The following is a 22866-nucleotide window of genomic DNA, read 5'->3' as shown; positions in this document are numbered from 1 at the left end:
CAACCTCGAGGCAAAATCCGGAGCCAGAGTCCCTGAGGCAGTTCATGGCTGAACACAGTCACCTTCTGGCAACTCCTGCGATGCTGCTGGAATCAACCGTATTGGCCCCTGCCTTTCCATTGGACCATTTCAGCGACGTGGAGAGGGGGGATTTGCTGCATGGGTAACAGCCTATCCTCCATACCTACTTTACCCAGGCTTCGCGCACTGGAAAGGACACTCTGTTCCAGAACCACCATTTAGAGCGTGACACCATAGTCTTCCGAGACTGAAGGATGCCAACTGTACATATTGAAAGGGGAAAGCTGTTCACATATGCATGTTGATGACATGGTGATTGGCAAGTGTGAATAAGCCATCATAGAACAAGTGCCACAGTTAATTTTCAGACTATTACATCACCATGATTTTCAGTGGTGGTCAGTTGTATGAACTGTTCCTGAGGAAGGACCTTATTTTAAAACAAGTAGATCTTGTTTCTTTTTTATGAAGGCATGAAATGAAAATGCTTCCTGATTATGGTTGACCTCAAAGCTTGGCTCTGATCTTATCTGTTTTGTCCTTTTTCAATGGCAGGGGAGGCTTGAAGATGAAATTGAGTTAGTTGTGTCAGAATTTGAGCAACTGCACAAGTTTGAAGAAAAACAGAAGGGTCTCATTCTTGACCAGCTGAAAGCGCTGCAGAAAGAGATGGAAGAGGAGCAGAAGTCCAGTGCTAGTTGCTCTTCTGGGAAGATTGCCTTCCTCAGTACACGGATTGGAAAAATGGAGGAGATATTGCAGCAGCCTGGAACACAATTTCTTCAGGTGGACATTTGCAGTGGGTTTCTGGGTAGCTGCAGTGTCAGAACTTGTCCATAGGCACACACTGAGCACATGAAACTGCCTGTCATTCAGATCACTGGCCTGTCTAGCTCTGTATTAATGCCAACTGAGCAACTGTTGAAGGTCTCAGAGAAGGGCATTATTGGTTATGAATAAGAAAATACTATTTCATCAGGTTTACAATATGTCAATTTGATTTATTTACCACTTTTCCCAAAGCTCAAAGTGGTGTACAATATAACATAAAAAAATACAGACATAAAAATACAGTAAAATAAAAGCCTAAGAATCTAGAAGGGACAGGAATAGTCTTTGTTTGCTCAGTTATTCTTGAGAGTCTTTCAAATTGTTTTTGATTGGTTTTTCTTTCAAGGACTTGAAAAGCATCTTGAGGGACATATCTTCTTCAGCTACGCCTCCTGCAAGACAGCTTAAGATGAACCACGCTTTTGCTTGGGCTTCTCCCTCTACAAAGAGGTAAGGAAGCCACATCCAGCAGCTGATTAAGAAAGCTATGGTAGGGACAAGATGATGACAGAAATCTGGCCTTTGGGTGCATCTTTCAGAAAGTAGAGAGAAAGTAGAGGTTACATATGCCTCACTGAAATAAACAGGAACTGTTATGGGTAGAACTTACTGATGAATTGTGCTCTAAATCTTTTAGGGCATGTGTCTTGTCAGATTCCCAGTCCAAGCTGTGCCTGGAAAATTATGCCCACTTTAAGCAAATTAGCTCCCCTTCCTTCCCTCAACAAATGACCCTGGTTCTGCCCTGCAGTCCTGCTGGACCCCACCTCCAGGGTAGCTCGCCTGTTCAACCTGCAGAGGTCCTCTCTCCTGCCAGCAGCCTCCCGCCACTACAGCAGACCCTTGATCCTCAGCAGGCCTTGGGCACAGCAGCCACACACCAAACTCCAGTGTCTCCAGCAGACTGTTAGTCACAAAGTCAGTCAGAGTATCCAGGGCAAAGTCCAAAGTCAATAAGCCAAGTCACAGTCCAAGGTCAGATTCCAGGTAAGTCAGTCAAATCAGTCAGTGTCCAAGTCACAATCCAAAGTCAAAAAGCCAAGTCAACCAGTCTCCTCTCCAACCTGCACTCCTTCTACAACCCACACCAAACTCTCCCTTCAGCAGGTGCTTTTATGCCTGAGAGCCTTCTTGCCTTCAGTGGCTGCAGCTGTGCAGCACACCCTTTGCTGAAAGCCCAGGCCTTAATTCTTAAAGGGGCCACTGCAGACACCACATTCTACCTCCTTGCCAGATCTTCCGCTATTCCACTACAGCATGGATAGCTCAATGAAGACATCAGTTTGTTAATCTGGTCTTGTTGACCACTGAAGAGGATAAAAGGAGCAGGGAAATGGAGTGAAGGATGGAGGGAAGCAGAGAGGTGAGGGGTATAGATGTGAGGGAGGGGAAAAAAGAACCTGCAAATACTGTGCTCCAACCCTGGACCTTGTATACATTTTTCATTGGTTAGTGGCAGTATCCCATTCTCAGATGTGGGTCAGAGTTAGAGACAAACTTTTTGTACTTTGTGCAATTTCACCCATTCTCTTCTCTCCTCCCCCCCCCCCCCGGGACAACTTGACTCTTTCTCCACATTCCCTTAAATAAATGCTATGGGCCTAGGCCCTAGATCAACATCTATTTTCAAGATTTTACCAGCTCCACTTCTTGGCTTTGCTCTTTAGTTTTGTTGTGGCTGCACCACCAGCTGTTCTGTCAAATGAGGTGCCATTCTCTGCAGCAAGTTCCCTGAAACTTGATTCTCAATCATTGTCACAGTCTCTTTGGACCACAGAAGTGACACGGGAGGGGAAACTATATTGGGGGAGGGCTGCTATCTTCCTGCCATGCTAGTGGGCTTCTGGGCTTCTGATTGGCCATTGTGGGAAACAGAATGGTGGGCAAGGTGGAATTTTGGCTTGATCTAGCAAGGCTGCTGTTATACTCTAGTGACTTTCTGCTTTAGACAACAGAATGACTGGGGCTGGCCCTGGCTTTATGTTTGACACTTTTACACAAAGATCCTTTCCAGCAGGAGGCCTGAAGGTTAGCTAGCTTGCTGACAAAGTGGGTTCTCCCACTCTGAGAAGCCCAGAATCGGTCCATGAAGATGGATAGCATCTAAAGGGAAATGAAAGAAATTAAAAGGGGGGGCGGGGAAGGGACTTCAGATCTTTACTTTTTGTCTTCAGATGTGTTTGTGCAGCAATTCATTATACACACTGATTCTCAATTTTTTTAGGGTCCAGAATCCAGTGAATTCTGTCAAGAATCCAGTACAGAATCTAGAGAACAATTCTGACTTTGAACGAAAACTTGCTGTATATTCTCGGAGGAATATTACTTTAAAAAACGTAATGCAAACCTTCAAAGGTATTGAGCTGAGAGTGCCGGAGGACTGTTTGTACTGTGGAAAACATTTGGGATCTAGATAATGGCAGCTGATGGAAATGGAAATATTATGGCCAAATATTATGAGACAGGAATGGGTGCAACTAGCACACCAGCTGAAACTGGGCAAAAGCACCCTGGGCCATGAGCAACATCACGGAGCAAAGTCAGGCCCCGAAGGGTTCCCACTGCAGGTGAAGGGTCATTTATTAGCGGGTCCATTGAGAGATGTGAGTTCCCATCTGCAGTGTGGTGTGCCTAATCAATTGTCAAAAAACCTATAGCATGCTTTGACAATTTTAGCATCATCAGTATGCCATGAAATTTTTTTTTTTTTGGGGGGGGGAAGTCTGAAAATCACTGCTTTAGAGCCTGAGCAAGTAATTTAGACCTGATGACATAGTTGACGCTTGGTCTTTTTACCCATCTGCGATTTAGATCTCTCTGCTTACCCATCCCACTGCTATTTCCCCCAGAGATATGCAGCAACTGTTACCCTGCACATGCCAGATCTTTTCTGATCTTGGAAGCTAAGCAGGGTCAGGCCTGGTTAGTACTTGGATGGGAGACCGCCTGGGAATACCGGGTGCTGTAGGCTTATACCATAGTCTTTTGAGACTGAAGGTTGCCAACCAACCATGTTCCAACTGATGCGAATGGGAGCTTTCAACCTGTGGGAAATGGTAGCCAGATTGAGGCAATGGTAATAGGAAAAGGCTGAAGCCCCTTTCATGTTGTGGTCCAGGTCGTGATCTGAGCATCCCCACATGGCTGCAGGATCAGTAGGAAAAGGCAAACATGCAGTGGGTGCCCTTAGCATACATGGCTGGCAGGTGTTTGACTTGGTGGGCCGCAAGTTGTGCAGCTTTAGAGAGAAAGGCCCTTAATACTAATTTGAAGAGCCTGTTGTTTTTCCCTTTGAGTAAATATTTTGGCAGTTAACATTTGCTGAGAGTCAAGGGGGCTAGATTATCCAAAGAGGTTCAGCACTTGATAGTAGTTGAGTTTTTCACACAAGATACTCCTTATACCATGGTGTTAAGTTGAATTCTTTTGCCTTTTGTAAGAAGGCAGTGCTCTTGAGGAAATAATTTGTTTGGCTGAAATAGCTCATTAATAGTGATCATTATGGAACACAAAAGGGTGAACAAATCTCTTAAATCAGTGGTTCTCAAATGTTTAGCACCGGGACCCACTTTTTAGAATGAGAATCTGTCAGGACCCACCAGAAAGTGATGTCATGACTGGAAGTGACATCATCAAGCAGGAAAATTTTTTAACTATCCTAGGCTGCAATCCTACCCACACTTACCCAGGAGTAAGTCCCATTGACTATCATTGTTAAAAGCATATACATAGTAGCCTGTTAAAAGTACAGGTCACCCAAATGCAGTCACATACCACAGTAGCATTAAGTCTAATATACTAAAAATAAAATATTGAAATGAATGGGTTCCCACCTGAAATTGACTCATGACCCACCCAGTGGGTCCCGACCCACAGTTTGAGAAACACTGTCTTAAATTATTAAGATGTTTATATACCGCTTTTCAACAAAAGTAGTTCACAAAGCAGCTTATATAGCAAAATTGATGAATTATTCCCTGTTCCCAGAGAGCACACAATCTAAAAAAAGATGCGGAAGTCACTGCAATAACAGCCACTGGAAAAGACACTATGCTGGCGTGAAAAGGGACGGTTGTGTGCTCTCTGTCTGCTAACTATAAGAGGAGCACTACTTTAAACAGTGCCAGTTTGGCCACTTAGTAGATGCTAATTCTTCTTAGGACTCCTAGGAAGCTTGAGATGCCTTACAGAAATCCTGCAGTCAAAATTTTACATTTTTTACCTTTTCCTCCTTCCAGTAGGTCTGACAGCTCATCTATCTTCCCATGACCAGCAGTTCCCAAAACCAGCAGTTCCCGTGAGAACACATGACACAAGTTCAGTTCCCGCGAGAAGTATGCATTTTAGGACCAGTTACAATCGTTGGAAGGTAAGAGAAGATAATGAGGTAAGCATCTGTGCAAGTTTAAGCAGCAGGGTAAGGAAGCCAGGCCCCAAACACTGCCCTTGAGGAGAGGCCCAATTAAACTAATCTTTCCTGATAAACCTAAAACAAATACACAGAGCTATACAATCGGACAACCAGCAGCAGGGTGGGGGCTATCCAGTGTTTTGCACTGGGATATAAATGACTACGGGTTGTGCCTCGTTATCCTCTGGGGGTTCTGTTCTGGAACCCCCAGTGGATGAAGACGGTGGAAACCAGATCAGTGGAAAAACAGACCCAATTCCAGGTTTTTTGCTCTTCCATTCTCCCCTCAGAATGCATTGGTATGGAAGCTATGCCTCATTCAGTCACTAGATGGGTTGAAAAATGGAATCTAATGGAATAATTTCATTCCATTAGATTGCATTATTCCATCTAATGGCTGAATGAGGTATAGTGTCTATACCGATGCATTCCGGGGCAAAAATGGAAGAGTAAGAAACCCAGAAGTGAGTCTTTAAAGCTATATTTAACCCCTTAGAAGCTTGCAACCAGTGCGGGTTTAATAGTGTGAAGGTAAGAAATTGGATTTTGGTGATTTTTTCATTGTTACAAGGCATTTAAAGGTGGACTCTAGTATCAGTGGTAAGTCAAATTAGTGAATACCAAGGTCCCACCTGTATATACCTCTTGACATAGGTTATGGGTGTGTGCTTGGCACAAAGAGCTCCAGGCTCCCAGGTTCTCTCTCCAGATTTGTTCCTTCAAACCCTTGGTTTCTCACCTGGAGAAGCAGAGTCAGGCAGAGAGGGACCACAGTGCCTCATTCCTTCATATTCAAAGGACGTAAAGGTGTCCTCCCAGCCTCAGACCTGCAGCTCCTCAACTGCCAGGGAAGGAAGTCTCAGGATTGAAGAACATCATTTTGGAAAAGAAACAACCTCCCTCTGGGGACTCCTTCTTCAGGTGATGAGCCTGTATCCAGTCGTACAAAGGATGCTCTTCAGGGGATGGGGAGGTCAGCAGCTATTTACAGTGTGGGATTCTACAGTTAGGAACATAGAAGAGAGGGTCTGAGACAGATGTGAAGACCATATTGTGACTTGCCTGGCTGGTGCAAAGGTTGCAGACATCGCATCTCGTGTAGATAGGCTAGCAGAAAATGCTGGGAAGGAGGTAGCAATTGTGCTACATGTCAGCACTGATGATGTGGAGAAATGTAGCCAGGTGGTAACAGAGGCCAAATTTCAGCTACTAGGTAGAAAGCCAGGACACCAAAGGTAGCATTTTCAAAAATACTACCTGGTCTATGCGCAGGGCCAGCTAGGCAGGTGGAGCTCAGGGGTCTCAATGTGTGAATGAGGCAGTGATGTCAGAAGGAGGGGTTCAGATTCATTAGGCACTGGGGAATGTTTTGGGACAAGTGGGAACTGTACAAGTGGAATGGACTTCACTTGAACCAAAATGAACCAGACTGCTGGCACATGATGTTTAAAAGGTGGCAGAGAAGCTTTTAAACAGACCCCTGGAGGAAAGTCAATAGGAGCCGAATGGCATTCAATTCAGGACTCCTCATTTCATAGGGATGAGGGTGGAGAGGTTAGAGAACAACATGAAAATGACAGAGTAGGAATTAGGAGTGGAAACCTGATGGGATGTGATAGCTGGTCCAGCAGAATGAGTGGCTGCAGGGATAAAGGCACAAACAAGCAGTCCTTTTGGTGGACACGGTATATACGTGCTTTTATGCAAGTGCCTGATGTCTCTGAGCAAGGATGGGAAAACTGGAATATTTGGTGGCGAGGGAAAACATTGATTCAGTGGGCATAACAGAAACCTGGTGGAATGCAGAGAACCAGTGGGATACCACAGTCTCAGGCTGTAAGCTTTTTAGGAGGGACAGAGGGGTGTATTGGAGGCAGGGTGGTCATCTATGTCAAATAATGGTTAGAATCTGGTAGAGATTGAAGGGGGGTCCAAATGCATTATAGAATCGCTGTGGATTAACATACCAGACCCAAGGAGTGATATAATAGTGGGGATATGTTATTGTCCTCCAGATCAAAAACCTGAAAGGGACCTTGAGATGAAGAAAAATTAGGGAGGAATCAATGAGACTGGGTTGTAATCATGGGAGACTTCAGTTATCCTCGCATCAGCTTCATGCTCTGTCATGAAAGAGAATTCATTCACTGGTCATGAAGGAAAGTCTAGATTTCTTGACATGGTAAATGACTGTGCTTTAGAGCAGCTAGTCATGGAGCCAGCCAGTGGACAGGTGACTCTGGATTTGATATTGTGTGATAGGACCTGATTAGGGATGTAAATGTTACTGAGCCATTGGGGAATCTGTTTCACCATGCTTGCTAGGGGAACAATGCAAAGCAAATCAGACACAAACCAATGCTTTCCAAAGGGCGAACTTCCTTCAAATGTGGAGACTACGTTGGAAAGAATCTGAAAGGGAAGGTATAGTCTAGTCTTGGTAACAAAAGAGGCATAAGAATGCTATTGATTCTGTTTGCTTTCTGGAGATTAGTGCTGCTTAAGTGTTATTGATAAAAGGCTGTTGCTTTACCAATTGGGTTGGGTAAGTTCTACCCAAGGGGCGACTTCCAAATTCAGAAAAAGCCCTTTACTTTACAGTTTCTTATTCAGTTGCAATCCAGAGAGGATAAGGGGTTTCTTATTTTTCATTGTGACAGTAATTACATTAAAAGGAAATGGTGTGTTGTGTAACAGGGCATCGTAGGAGGCAGCAAGTGTAACTTTCCCTAAAAGAAACTTTTGGTGGGAAGATTGTTGAGAGCATCTCCTTTAAATGAGGTAGTTGTTTTGAAAGATACAAGACTCTTCTTTATGTAGAACAATGTTTTTCAACTTTGGGGTCAGGACCCTGATGATGTTACTGCAAATTACAGGAATGAAAAAGATTGAAGACTGTTGGACTAGAGCAGGGGTGCCCAAACCCCGGCCCTGGGGCCACTTGTGGCCCTTGAGGCCTCTCAATGTGGCCCTCAGGGAGCCCCCAGTCTCCAATGAGCCTCTGGTCCTCCAGAGATTTGTTGAAGCCCGCACTGGCCCAACACAACTTCTCTCAGCGTGAGGGCGACTGTTTGACCTCTCGTGTGAGCTGTGGGATGAGAGCTCCCTCCACTTCTTTCTCTTTCACGTCTGTGATGCAGCAAAGGCCAGCCTTGCTTTGTGCCAGGCCTTTTATAGGCCTTGAGCTATTGCAAGACCTTCATTCGTTCATATAAGTTCATCTTTAATATATTCATTAACTTATATTACTTATGTAAACTTATGTAAATTTATTCAAATTTTAAATTTAAATTAATTCTTCCCCCCCCCCCCCCGGCAGAGAGCTGATGTGGACACCCCTGGACTAGAACACCACCAGGTAAAAACAGAAACCATCTGGTACTTATATTACTTATGTAAATTTATTCAAATTTTAAATGTAAATTAATTCTCCCCCCCCCCCCCCCAGCAGAGAGCTGATGTGGACACCCCTGGACTAGAGCACCACCAGGTAAAAACAGAAGCCATCTAGTACTTATATTACTTATGTAAACTTATGTAAATTTATTCAAATTTTAAATGCAAATTAATTCTTCCCCCCCCCCCCCCAGCAGAGAGCTGATGTGGACACCCCTGGACTACATCACCACCAGGTAAAAACAGAAGCCATCTAGTACTTATATTATGTAAATTTATTCAAATTTTAAATGCAAATTAATTCTCCCCCCCCCCCCCAGCAGAGAGCTGATGTGGACACCCCTGGACTACAGCACCACCAGGTAAAAACAGAAGCCATCTGGTATTCCCCTTCAGGTACAGGAGATAGTGTCCCGGTCCTGTTCAGGTTGTTATCCGTGATGCTAAAAGAGCTGTCACTAGTGCCAGGCTTCAGGGTAACTCTTTCTGCTCTCTTTAATGAATTATTTGATTACCATGAACAGTGCTAGGAGGGCATTGTGGGGATGGGAAGTGGGCAGCAACAGAGGCTGGGGTGAACAGATGGGGTCCCACGAGGGAGGACAGGATCAACAGAGGGTCCCAATTTCAAACATTCATTGGGGTCATGGCACAAAGAAGGCTGAATACCGGTGCTGTAGAACATTTAGAAAAGAAATCCAAATTGGGCAGCTTAGTGGTTCCAAAGGAACAAAAAAAGTTGATGAGGGCTTGAAGTTAAGCCTACTTTTGGTTTGGCCCAACAAGGAGTTCAGGATCTGGCGGAGTAGAGCTCTCTCAGTCCCTCCCACCCAGGTTCCTCTGCCTGCCCTGGAATGCCTCCCCCACCCCCCAAGGCCCTCGCTGCTGCCCAGAGCTCTTACCTAGCCTAGTGCCAGCCAGACACCACCTGGAGCTAAGTGCCAACTGGTGCTCGGCCACTGCCAGCATGAACTCCTTGCAGGGTGTCGCAGATGTGCCTTATAGTACATTTGTGACACCAAGTGCCAGCACTGCAGGTCAGTGTAGGCACTAGCCCTGTTTACGGTTAGCCCCTGTGAGAGATTTATTGCTGCTTATCTACTTTGTGTTGGGGGGGTGGGGGGTGGAGAGTAGGTGATCATTTAAATATGTGCTTGGTTTCTGCTTGGTGCTTTGTGAGATCCTGGGAACTTTGGGCCCAGTCCTGTGTATGTCTACTCACAAGAAGAGCCCTGCTGATCAGGCCAAAGGCCCATCTACTTCAGTCTCCTGCATCCCACAGGATGCCTCTGGGACCACCCAAGACAACAAGACACCTGCATCCTGTTGCCACTCCCTTATACCTGGCATTCTAATGACACATCATGGCTTGTGACCTGTAAAAGACTATTTTCTAAAAATCTGTCCAATCCCCTTTTAAGGGCACCTAGGCCAGGCACCATCACCACATCCTGTGGCAAGGAGTTCCACAGACTGACTATCAAACTAGTTTGATATTTAAATATATTCATTTATTTTTCCAGCATGTAGCATCATTAGGGAGCCCTACTGTCAAAAAGTTTGGAAAACCCTTGGGTAAATGAAGTTATGCTGGCCAATTGTGCATTACTCAGAAGTAAGTTTTTACCATGTCAAATGTGATTTACTGCTAACTGTATAGTTTTACTGCTGTGCAGCTCGATCCAGTGTATTTTTATTTGGAATAAGACTTGTTAATGTTAAAGGGAGTACTTGTTAATGTTAAAGGGAGTACTAACTAGCAGCTGTGGCAGTGATTCACGGGGGGGGGGGGGGAGAAGAGAAATATATGGTGGGTCTGGGAAGGTTAAATCTCTCTTGCTGCATGGCCTGAGTCTGAAGCCCTCCTACAAGCCCATTGTTCTTGGTAGTTAAATGTGTTTTGCACTATTGTCTTTCTTTATCAGGCATTCCTTAAACTTCAGCAAGTTGCTTGTTCTGCCAATCGGAGAACACTTCAAGCTCCCCAGATCCTCTGCTGCTCTTTAAGCCACCATTCTTCAAAGATTATTCCAACACGACATTAATGAATTGGAATTTCAACAGGAAATTTGATTTCATTAATTTACACCTGGACTGAGTCCAATGGTTAGCTCTTTAGTATGAGGGTTAACTAACACTCCTGTCCTGGCTTTGCTATCAACAATTATTGCTAATTGTTATTGCTAATTATTGCTAGATATATATAGCTAATTATTGTTGCTAACCTGCTAATGAGTTACTAGGTCATCAATTGTTTAATGTTATCTTTTCCAGCCTTCAGCAGATGCCATGAATACTATTCAACCTGCTGAATAAAAGAGTTTGAAACCCCTGGCCTAGAACTAGGAACAGGAAGAAAGTTTTATTTTTCACAGATCTCAGTGTCTTCCAAAGGTAGAAGTGCAAAAAGCAGAGTTATGCGTTTTTGTTTTGTTATCACTGTTTTCTCCCATCTCTGCCTCTAGACTGAAATTCCTCAGGCAGGTTCTCAGGGCTTCCTCTCCCCTACTGCAGCTATGATTGCTAGAAACATAACTTTTTGTGTTTAAATAAAGGATGTGAATTCTGTAGTAGCTGCCATATTCTTTTTAGGCTTTATTTTGTAGATTTGTGATAGGATTACAGCAGAATGGTTATAAGACAGAACTGGCTGGTATGCAAATACAATCCATTTTGTTTTGCTCCTGTGACCTTTCTTGTATGGGTCAAGAACAAGTACAGCTGGCTTTGGTCCATTAAAATAGATCTCCTGCCCCAGGGGCCCAATGACCTTAGCACACCACTGCAAAAAATACAGACTAAGAGGATGATGGTGCAGAGTCACTCAGGAAAATTGTTCCACCCACACTTTATACAAACCAGTTGTCATCACTTGAAGCAGCTTCTGTAAAGCAATGTGTAATAGCCACTGCACTGTACTTTACATGTTCAATTAGACCTCAATCAGGGAGAAGATATTCCTCTAAGGTTATAGACCTTGGAGGGGATCTTGGAGAAGATATTCTCCAATCAGGGAGAAGATATTCCTCCAAGGTTATAGACCTTGGGATCACAGGAAACAAGCCTCAGTGAAGCCTGAGGACTTGTTCCCATGGAACAAGTCACTGAGGACTTGTTCCCATGGAAGCATCCTCAGGGGCATATGCTAAGCTGAGATCCTGGCCCCACCCAAAACCAAGGGTAGATTTTCTCATGATTGAAAGAGATAGGTGGAAAACTGAAGGCTGGTGCATCCAGGTCTGCATCAGAAAAGGCCACCAACCCTCTTTTGTAGTCTACAGACACCTGTATCCTTCTGGGTTTTCTGAACAGGGAGAGGGAAGTCCAGTGGGAAGTAAGTGCTTGGAATTGACCCCAACACTGCTGCACAGCCCAGATGCCTTGCTGAGGGCTGAGGGTGACGTAGCCTTTTCTTTTCACAGACTGCCTGGCCACTCCAATAGCCCAGTTCTGTCCTCGCTGTACATCCACCACCCAGCAGTGCCTTCCTGAGCAGAATCCTTCACAACCCAACACAAAGAGCTCCGTATCGAATCTCTCACAGTTGTCAGGCATCACCTCCACTCGATCGTTATGCGTGACACGCTTCAAATCCAGTGACACAATAAGTTGGGGGTGTGCTGTACACGGATCCAAAGTCACATTTGCTGGGGGAGGCAGAAACAGACAGATTTAAGAGACAATACTCAAAAGGGACCAGAGTGAGTTTGTGCTTCCCTTCCGGAAAGAGATGGTGCTCCAAGGCCCTCTCCTCTCTGCCTGCCTGCCAGCAATGTTTTTCCCCCTCTAAGTTTCAGGTTCCCAAGTTACCTTGCAATAGAAATACTAGAGCCATGCACCAGCCTGATAAAGCACTGTCTTGCTACTTTCCGTTCTTAAAGTGGAGGTTCTTCTTGAGATAAGTAGGGGCCTAAGCTTATCTAACTTGGCCAGCACCAGATTGCTGGAGGCCCTGGGCCAAGCCATGTAGCGGGCCTCCTCCAGCTAACAGGTGACAGACAACAGCAGCAGTATGATCTTCTCCCTCTGTCCATCCAGGGCATGACAGGGGAGGATTTGCAACATCTGACGAATCGGGGTGGGGGTTCTGGGCACTAGAGTGGCCAGGTGAGCCCTCTCAGGAGCAGAACTGTCCCCATTTATCCCAATATAGTGTCCCTCCCAGAAGTAGTTTTGCTGTTCTCTCCCTTGGGTTTCTTTTTAAACTGGGGGTCCCCTTTGGAATGGGGAATCAAATTCTCTCTTATGTAACTGGCTTTATATAAGCATAAATGGTTGGCAAACTTCAGTCTCGAAAGACTATGGTATAAGCCTACAGCACCCCGTATTCCCAAGTGGTCTCCCATCCAAGTACTAACCAGGCCTGACGCTGCTTAGCTTCTGAGATCAGGCGAGATCAGGCAATCCTATGCCTGTTTTACTTGGGACTACATCCATTTGGCTTGCCCATGTGTGGTGTTGCTCACAAGTATTGCCTTGCTACATGAGATTCCATCAGGAAAAAGCAGCTCTTGTGGCGGCTGTGTGTGAAGGGCACCCCAATTGACACCTCTTGTATGAAAATGCACTTATTCTGAAGGACCAAGTCAGCAACTGCTATCTGTTCCAGAGCTGCAGACTAGAGTTACAGACTGAAGCATACAAACATGTAAGCCAAACAAAACAAACCACTTGTGTCACCTTTTGTGTACATCCTTAGAGCACCCAGATGCATCACTGGCCTGGAGACCTGTGAATGGTCTGCCCCCACCACAGCATTTAGCCAGCCTGTCCTCTCTCTCTTTAGTTCATCTGCCAGTGTTTCTGCATGAGAGAGAAAGAGGCAATGATTATGCTGTTCTGCTACACTAAGGTCATATTGCCAAACATTTACATATATTTAAAGACATTTTTCATGAGCTTATTTCAACTAGTGCTTAAAAACAATCTCAGAAAAGAGAGAGGCAATTTTAGAGTCATTAAACTTTCAAACAGAAATCTAAGGGAGTTTGCAAAGACTGAAATAAGCAGGGTTGCCAGACTTTTGTTTGTTTAAAGGGGTGATCTTCCTTATTCATTCAGGTAGGGCACCTAGGAGTCAAGTATGACCTGTGGCCATTTAGTACAGAATCCTGATGCTCAGCTTCTCTGTTTAAAGAGAGCATGGTCTAGCCCTTGTGGTTTAGAGAAGCAGTAACCAAACTTACAACCAGTGTCCAACAGAAAAGCAGCCCCCATTCGAACTGGAGCTTACCATTCCACCTCCATGCTGCGTGTAGTTCTGGGTAATGGGATGCTCTGGGCAGTCACACCTGTTGTCCAATGTCCCGGAAGGCTGTGCAATAGAACATCTGGGCAGACACAACTGGCCAGAATGTCCTGGTGCCCAGATCTACTCAGAATACAAGCAGTGCAGAGGCAGAATGGTAAGCTTCACTCACAGAGTGAAGGGCTTTCCCCAAACCCCAGATCCAGCTGCTGGGCCAGGGTTTGGAAGAGCCTAGTTTAGAGGAGAGAGTGACATTTCTTGTTATGTGTTCAGCTAACATTTTAGCAAGAAAAGGAGGATTCCAGTTGCCAGAGTTTCTTGTTCAGGATGTGTCAATGTGTGTGCCTACTTGTGCTACCTCCTACCTGAAATCTTTTGTACCTTTGAATGCTTCCAGGTTTTCTGTTAAAGTAGTACTTTTCAGAGAAATTGCAATAAGCTTCTCTTCCAGATCAAGAGAACTCTCCGCAGGCCAATGGAACTGTTCTTTTTCACACCTAGGAGACAACAGACTCTTCAGATCAAGGAATGCAGCAAACTCTTTCTCCTGTCTCAGATTTCCCAGAACGCATGTTTTCACACAAGGAAGACATCAGGGTTTTGACAGGAAGGGGATGAAAAGTACAGCCAGATTGTACCATGATCTGCATTGGCCCTTTATTCTGTGGCAGTACTAAATCAGGTGAAATTAAGAGGCTTGATCCAAACACTCAAGTCCACAATAACATTTTCACTGTGCAAAATACCTTGAGATATGCATGTTGAAAGGCAGCGCATTTTTTTTCTTAAAGAAACTCACCTAACAGAATTCAGCCTCAAAAGCAAACACGTTCAACACCACCTATTCGCACTGAATCACGCCTAAGTGACGCATGCAATCACCTGTTACAGGAGGACTGCAGATCACGGGAGAGTTTGTACAATCAGCTGGTTCACAAATTTTGCATCATTTGTGCACTGTGCATGCGCTTTCAAAGCAGGTTTGAGTCTTCACAAGGGAAAGACTCATGGATGCAGATGTCTGAACCAGGGATCAGTCCTGGAGACTCATTTCAGTGGCAGGGCTCAAACTCAAACCGCAAAGAGCACCTCTGGGCATAGGCAGAGGGATTTTCTATGGGCTCTCTCACTTAAAACTTCTTATTTACAGATTAATACAGATCAAGGGTAACTTATCTGCATCCAGTGCTCCAAGAAGCAGAAAGGTCGGTCTCTCACTCTCTCTCTCTCATACACACTCGCACAACCATTACAAGCTCTGAAGAGTAATAAAATCCATACCAGCTTAAGGTTTTCTTGAGATTCTGGGAAAACCAAAGAGAAGAATTTTGATTACATGGTGAATATATAAACAGTATTACACCATATCTGCTGAGACATTTCCTTTTAACATTCCTCTGGAGAACATGACACTTTTCCATAAAGGTATACTTTTAAACTCTGAAACTGTGTGACCTATAGTGTCACACAGGTCTCAGGGCCTGAAGAAAACACAGTACAACAACCTTAAACAGAACGCATCTGGCGTTAGAAGGCACAGATATTACATTAATTTTGGATCAACCTTTTATTTTTACTTCTTTTTAATTAATGCCTATATCATGCCCTTATAAATGCCAGTATAAATATGGCTGCCAGCTTACACAACACCAGCTTTATGGGCCAACACAAATGGATGCCAGCATGGCATGATGAACTATTTCACCCAAAATTCATACACACAAAATCAACACCAGGACACTGCCTTTCTGAGCCACAGGCGAAGTTCCTGAAGAAATCTGATCAAGCCTCTCTGACTATGCTGTTCCTTCCAGTCTCACTCTAGAAGGAAAAAGATAATCTAATTTGTGTGACCTCCTGTCTATATTATCCCCATTGCATGTAACCTCCTTTGCTTTCCAATATCATCTGGTTGTATTTGCATTTCCCCCCCTCCTATACATCCTCCTGTGAGCATTTGCATTCCATTATCCAGCCTTGGGGCAACTTCTCCTGTCCTTTCACATTCTGATTTCCCTTCATTGTGAACCAGAAACAGGTACATCAACCCTCCTCCCACACCTATTCAGTCACAGTCACACATCTGCACACTAAATCTGCACACAGGGTTCTCCAGACCCCATTCTTACCTTCCTGATAGTATTGTTAGCTTATCCTCAGAGCTGTGCAGCAACTTTAAGGCTGCAATCCTAGTCACACTTACTTGAGGGTAATGCCCACTGACTATAATGGGACTTCCTTCTGAGTAAGCATACACTGGATTGGGTTGTGAAATTCCTTAAACATAGAAGGATCTGGAACAGCAATTACTCTTCCTGTGTGCAACCACCCTACAAACTGTTTTACTTCAAGCAGTGACTCTTGAAAACACCATGCAAGACAACAACATTCTCACCTGCAAGAATTCACTGGCAGGATGTTGACAATTCTCCTCCAAGTCACTGATAAGGTCATCTAGTCCGGTAAAGGCATCACAGAGTTTGGTACTGTCTTCCTGCATTTGCTGCACTTTCTTTTCTAGTTCACTCAAATGAGCCAGGAGGAGGTTCTCCTGTTCCTGTAGAAAGAGGTGGAGATGCTGGAAGTCTAGCACAATCTTCTCCCTCTCAACTCTTAGCTCTTCCTGCAGAAAAAGGATAAAACAAGAGACAAAGGGGCAGATCAGGGAGAGTTATGTAAAATGGAATGTAGAGCACCATGACAGAAGGGGTTGTTATGAAGGGAAGATGATATTTATTTATTTAAAAGATAAATCTCTCATGTCATTCCAATAAAGGAAGCATCTCTGCCTTCTTCTAGTGGACCACTGTATGATTTAACTCATTTTTGCCCAGCCCACAGGCGTAAACATTTGTTCCCCGTTGCATATATGCAATATTGGGCAAAAATGGTTTAACTAGCTGAGAGTAGGCTCATTATGAGCTGAAACCCTGTGTTATCAAACAATTCCTTTGCTTGTTACTAAATAATTCCTTTGCTTATTACAAAATATAAAGGTAGCTACAGTGAAATATTTTAGATTTAATTTTTCTATTTATTGTTTAATAGCAGCTTTTAAAAAATAATCTTCAGTCCAAGAGAACATTATGAGTCTACTCTACTGCTGAACTAGTTTTTCACTCACTTTTCCCAAGGAACCTTGGGAACTGTAGTTGGGCGAGGCAAGGCTTGGGATGTCCCACAGAAAATTTGCAGCACTCACCACAACAAAAGAACCCATATCAATCATTCTGTGACAGAGAGGTCTCTCCTCCCCCCCCCCCCCAAAGATAACTCTTCACTTATTCAGGTATGAGAATAGTTACCTACCAGAAGTTTTGCAGTTTTCTTCTCTTGCCTCAGCTTCCATCCTTGGGCAGTGTTTCTTTCTATCTTCAGGCTCTCAAGACGGATCTGAATTTCTTTCTGAGCAAAAAAAAAAAAGAAAAAAAAGAAGTGACTAGCTGGGCAGCTGTTTAGGGCAGCTTCTGCCAGTTGCGATACACCAGAAATGCAGAGGAGTGGGAGGAAAGATCTCTTGGAAGGTGTTCCAACTAGCACAGAAATTTTGAGCTATAATCACTGACCTGAACCGTGTTGATCCCATGAGACCATTTGAACAAGCAGCCATCCAGCACAGTTCTTTGCACACTGGTGGAAGTGCTAGGCATTTTATATCTCACCTTCCAATGAAGCATTCAAGAAAGCTACTGGCCAATTAAAATAGCACACACACTACCACACTGTGTCAGGGACTCACAAAACCCTCCATCTAAGTATCAGCCACTGCAAGCCATTCTGCAGGCACATTTGATCCACCTCAGGCTGCCCAGTTAAGAGATGTGGAGGTAGCAGGTCTGCTAGAAAACAGCCTTGTCTGAGATCTTAGAAAGTTACTGCCAGTCAAAATAGACAATACAGGGCTAGACAGTCAAATAGTCTGACTCAGTATTTGGTCACATTCTATGTTGTGGTACATACACCTGTAGTCTTGATGCCTCCTTAGTATCAGTTATGTCTTGAACATCAGCTCTTGATACACACCAGAATTCAGCCCTGAAACAAGTTTTCAATGTGTTTTCAATCTTAGGATTAGAGCACATGGCATTACATGCACCTGCATCCTTCCCTAGGGCGCAATCCTATGCACACTTTCCTGGGAGTAAGCCCAACTTGACACAATGGAGCTTACATTTGAGTAGACTGCATAGGATTGTGCTGTGAATAACCGTTGTGGGTCCATCAAGGAGCTCGGCTATCAGCAGCTCAAGAGGCACAACTCACCAATGGACTTGAGTATTTCTCCATCTATCTTTTGAAGAAAGTAAACCCCATTTCATACATCACAGGTATTTCATCCATAGGCGCAAATCCTTAAACATTAAAATTAGTTACAGACGGAGTAATCAGAATATTTGTGGCATGAGAATATGCAGTCACATCAGTTTGATAAAACGCTCTACACACTGTTTCTCAAACTGTGGGTTGGGATAGGTGGGTTGCGAGTCAGTTTCTGGTGGATCCTCATTCATTTCAATATTTTATTTTTAATATATTAAACTTGATGCTGCCATGGTATGTGACTGCATTTGGGGAGATGTTAGAGATCTGTACTTTTAACAGGCTACTATGTATATGCTTTTAACAATGATAGTAAATGGGACTTACTCCTGGGTAAGTGTGGGTAGGACTGCAGCCTAGGATTGCTAAAAATTTTCCTGCTTGATGATATCACTTCCAGTCTTGACATCACTTCCGGTGGGTCCTGCCAGATTCTCATTCTAAAAAGTGGGTCCTGGTGCTAAAAGTTTGAGACCACTGTTCTACAACGTTTTGTGAAACTGCAAAACTTGCATGCTCATAGATTAACCTAACAGCACAGTAGTAAGCGTGATGTGCAATGATACTTAATCCTGGTGCATAGGATTGCACCCTAAACTACAACACAAGGACCCACTTTTAAAGTACATATAGTCATCTACTTGCTTCTCTTAGGAAGCTTCATGGCTGAGCAGAGATTTGAACCTGGATCTTCCAGGTCTAAGCCCAACTCCCAAACCACTATACCATCTTGAAGTATGTATTAGACACACAAGAAGCCTCTTCTGCACTTGGTTATCTTCTCTTGCCATCTTTCCTTCCCTTTTAAAAAAGAACATAACCCCCAAACAAGCAAACTAATGGGGTAATACCACTGCTGCAATCTACCTTAGGTCAGGGATAATCCTTGTGAGTCCCAAGCCCCCAGTTAGGGGTCTCTGGGATCACCATAGCAATGAACTGTACAGTCCTAGGGTTCCAGATCCAGGATCACCCTGCACATGCCGGATCTTGTCTGATCTCGGAGCTAAGCAGGGTCAGGCCTGGTTAGTACTTGGATGGGAGACCGCCTGGGAATACTGGGTGCTGTAGACTTATACCATAGTCTTTCGAGACTAAAGGTTGCCAACCATTCGGAAGGGTGCTCAGGCAAGGTGCTTGAAAGGGGGAGCACACCAACAGAGAATCCTCATTGACCTGCCAGGGCGTCAAGTGAGAAGAACAGTGCCCGGTGATTGCTTTTGCCCTGGTAAATGCCTAACCTCACCATCCTTTGGAGCCTGCTCTCCTTAAATCCACACCACAAGAACAGTAAGCCTTTCAAAGGTAATTAGTGTAACCATTTCTCACAGATTCCAAGTTTAAAATTGCCCAAGCTCTGACAAAGTCACTGAATGTTTGCTGCACAAAGGTCAGAGTCCACACTGAAGCCAGCATGAACTTGTGACCAGAAAGATGGACTGATTCGGGATACCCAAGTTCATCCTTGCTCAGCCGTGAAACTCACCAAGTGCCCTTGGGCAAGTCACTGTCAGCCCAAGCTACCTCGCAGGGTGGTTGTGAAGATAAAATGGTGCAGAGAACCATGAACATCAACCTGGTAGGAGAGGCTTTATTAAAGTGTCAGAACCTATTTAATACTTCTCATTTGGGAGATGATAGATGGGATCCACACAGCAAAATGTGTAAACTGAAAAAAGATTTCCAGTTAAAGATTTCTAGACCTCCATGCATCTCAAAGTGGCTTGCAAATAAGAACATGATTTCCATAAAACAGTTAAGATTTAAACACACAGAAAGTGCAGATTAAAAACCCAGCAATTTTAATCCTAAACACAGCAGCCCAAATATCCATCCCACTTAAAATAAATAATCATTAGTACGACCATTTTCAAATACCTGGTGGAAATAAATGTTTCTACTAACATTCTAGAGTTGCGACTACACTAGTCCATGATGACCAGAAAATTGAACCTGGAGTTAAGGTGGGTTACTAAAGCAGAATTACTATAATTTTCCTTCTTTAAGTTTTAAAGCACTACAAACCCTGGCAGGCTTGGGGAGAGGGGCAGCAGGGGTGCAAAATTCCTAAGGCCCAAGTTTCCAGGGGGCCTGGACCATGACAAAACGAAGTATACAGTTGAAAAAAACAAATTTATTACAAAATAAATTTGGGTACATCAATCTCAGCTTATCCAGGGCCATGTTTCCACTTCAGCTTTAATCCTCTTTCAATGCACTTCTATGACCCCAATACATTTAGGAAGGGAGGGCAATCGAGCAACTTGCCCTGGGTCCAGTGCCAACTCTCAGGAGCCCTGACAATGAAAACAAGAGAGAGTGTGCCTACAATTGGCCTCCTGTACCTTTAATAGCTAAGTGGAAAAAGAAAGTTCAGCTATCTATTTTCTCTCCATCTTCTGTGTGACAAGTTAAATCTAACAAGATTCCCCTCTTCTAAGCAACTATTTTTATTTCTATTATTATTTTTATCATTATTTGAGTATATCTATTACTATACTATAACAGTATATCTATTACAAAGATACAGGCACTTGGCTGTCCTCTCTTACCTCTGTCTGCCCCAGAGAGAAAAAAAAAAGGAAGACAGACATGTATTTAAAAGAAATTTAAATGGGTCCCACATTGTATTGAAGACTTTTGCTGTAATGGGTGGAGGCCAATGGGTATGTTTTGAGAGAACACTCCACAGGAAAGATGCCCGCTTCACAAGCATATCCACACCATAATCTTAAACTGCAGTGACAATCATTCTCTTGTTCCACAAAGCCTGGGAAAAGTATAGTCCTGTAAAGGGGGAGGCAGGGATCTCTATCTGTAAATTCTCAGAAACCTCTTGAAACCACAAGGGCGGGGTGGGGGGTAGCCATGATAATTACTGTACAGCATACTAAAGTGGCTTTTAACCTTATTCATGCCAGGACCCCAATTAATCAACTATGAGGCTGAGGACCCACCACTGATTCCGCCCACCTCCTGAGAACTGTTTCACTCACCCCCCCCATTTCCCCCATATCATGCCTTCACAACAACCCTGTGAAGTTGCAGCCTGAGTAGGGCCTTAGCAGCTGTGGGGCCAGACAGCTAGAAACGGCTGTGCAGGATTATATCAAGAATGCAATTTGGATGAGGCAGTTATTAGACTGGATCCAAGTCCTCTCTTGTACAGCCTTTGAAAGGCTGCTGCAACCCCCCAAATGAGGCTTGGGGTCACGACTCACAGGTTAAAGAACACTGGCATAGTACAATTAATCCATGTTTGGAGCACAGAGGACAGAGAACAGGAGAATGAACTACAGCAGTGTTTCTCAAACTGTGGGTTGGGACCCACTAGGTGGGTGGTGAGCCAACTTCAGGTTCGTCCCCATTCATTTCAATATATTTTTAATATATTAGGCTTGATGCTTCCAAAGTATGTGATTGCATTTGGGGAAATATTACAGACCTGTAGTTTTAACAAGCTACTCTGTATATTCTTTTAACAATGATAGTAAATGGGACTTACTCCTGGGTAAGCGTGGGCAGGATTGCAACCAAGGATTGTTAAAAATATTTCTGCTTGATGATCATGCTGCTTGATGATCACTTCCGGTCATGACATCACTTCCAGTGGGTCCTGCCAGATTCTCATTCTAAAAAGTGGGTCCTTGTGCTAAAGGTATGAGAGCCATTGAACTACAGTAAAATGAAAGGCACTGCCAGACTGGAGTTTAAAAAAAAAAACTCTCTCTCTGACTTTAGCCAATTAAAGGTCAACAAGTCAACGCTTTACCTTGTAATCTTGGGCCGCTTCCTCCACAGGGAGCACGGTGTGAGTTCGGTGCTTCTTAGATTTGTCGCACACAAGGCAAAGGAAGGCACGATCCTCCTTGCAAAAGACTTTCAGAGGCTCTTGGTGTTTGTCACACATTGGCTCCTTCCCAGATTCTCTGGCCGCCTGCAATCTCAGCCATGCCATCAGTTGTGCTTGCTCCCTCCCTGGCATTTGCTTGCTGCTGCACACCTCCTGGGAGGTCTCTGGGCCACTCTGAGGGAGGGTCAGATCTTCCTCAGCTCCTTCCCCATTCTGGGCAGCACAAGTTTGCCAATCGTTGACACCCCTGCAGGCTGGGGATGTGTCATTCCAGTCCTTTGGACAGAGGGAACCGGCAGCTGTGCATCCAGGAAAGCTAGCCATGGCTATCTGCAGAAAGACTCTCAACAGGAGTTAAAGTTTCACTTTCCTGCTCTCAGCCAGCAGCAGGAAATTAAAGTTTCACTTCTCCATTCTCTGATTGGCTGATGGGACAAACAGGCCCAACTTCCTGCTAAGGGTGCCAGTGTTTTTAACTAGCAACAGATGTTGGCAGGAGACCAGATTAGTCACCTTAGGCCAAGAAAAGCTTTACATGCAAATATTTACACAGCAAGCCAGTGCTGGGTGTTTGTTTTGGAGGGGATCCTTGACAAGCTTAGATGCATCTGTACGGCATGGGTTGCAAGTGCTAGGAAATGCTTGCTTGAGAGAAAATCTACAATGCTCCATTGAATTCCCTAGGACTAAGGGCCTGATCCTATCCAACTTTCCAGTGCTGATGAAACTGTGCCAACAGGGTATGCACTGTATCCTGGGGAGGCAGTCATGAAGACCTCCTCAACA

At 44.3% G+C, this 22866-nt stretch overlaps 1 protein-coding gene across 2 annotated transcripts; it reads right to left on the bottom strand.

Annotated features, from left to right (window-relative positions):
• Nucleotides 1-1083: 1083 nt before the first annotated feature.
• On the bottom strand, nucleotides 1084-22465 carry LOC136641874 (E3 ubiquitin-protein ligase TRIM15-like). 2 transcript variants are annotated; one of them, XM_066617963.1, is made up of 7 exons: nucleotides 22000-22465; nucleotides 17217-17312; nucleotides 16303-16530; nucleotides 15189-15211; nucleotides 14289-14404; nucleotides 13340-13462; nucleotides 1084-1244 (listed from the first exon to the last, which is right to left on the bottom strand). In XM_066617963.1, the coding sequence occupies exons 1-7, from the start codon at nucleotides 22402-22404 to the stop codon at nucleotides 1150-1152; spliced, it is 1086 nt and encodes a 361-aa protein (XP_066474060.1). In that variant the 5' UTR covers nucleotides 22405-22465; the 3' UTR covers nucleotides 1084-1149. The 2 variants fall into 2 exon arrangements, with proteins under 2 accessions (XP_066474060.1, XP_066474059.1); XM_066617962.1 differs by lacking the exon at nucleotides 1084-1244 and adding an exon at nucleotides 9010-12306 and having other exon boundaries at nucleotides 22000-22460.
• Nucleotides 22466-22866: the final 401 nt, after the last annotated feature.

This window comes from Tiliqua scincoides, chromosome 2 (assembly GCF_035046505.1).
Source record: "Tiliqua scincoides isolate rTilSci1 chromosome 2, rTilSci1.hap2, whole genome shotgun sequence".
Taxonomy (NCBI): Eukaryota; Metazoa; Chordata; class Lepidosauria; order Squamata; family Scincidae; genus Tiliqua; species Tiliqua scincoides.
This window is presented reverse-complemented; position numbering and strand designations above follow the sequence as displayed.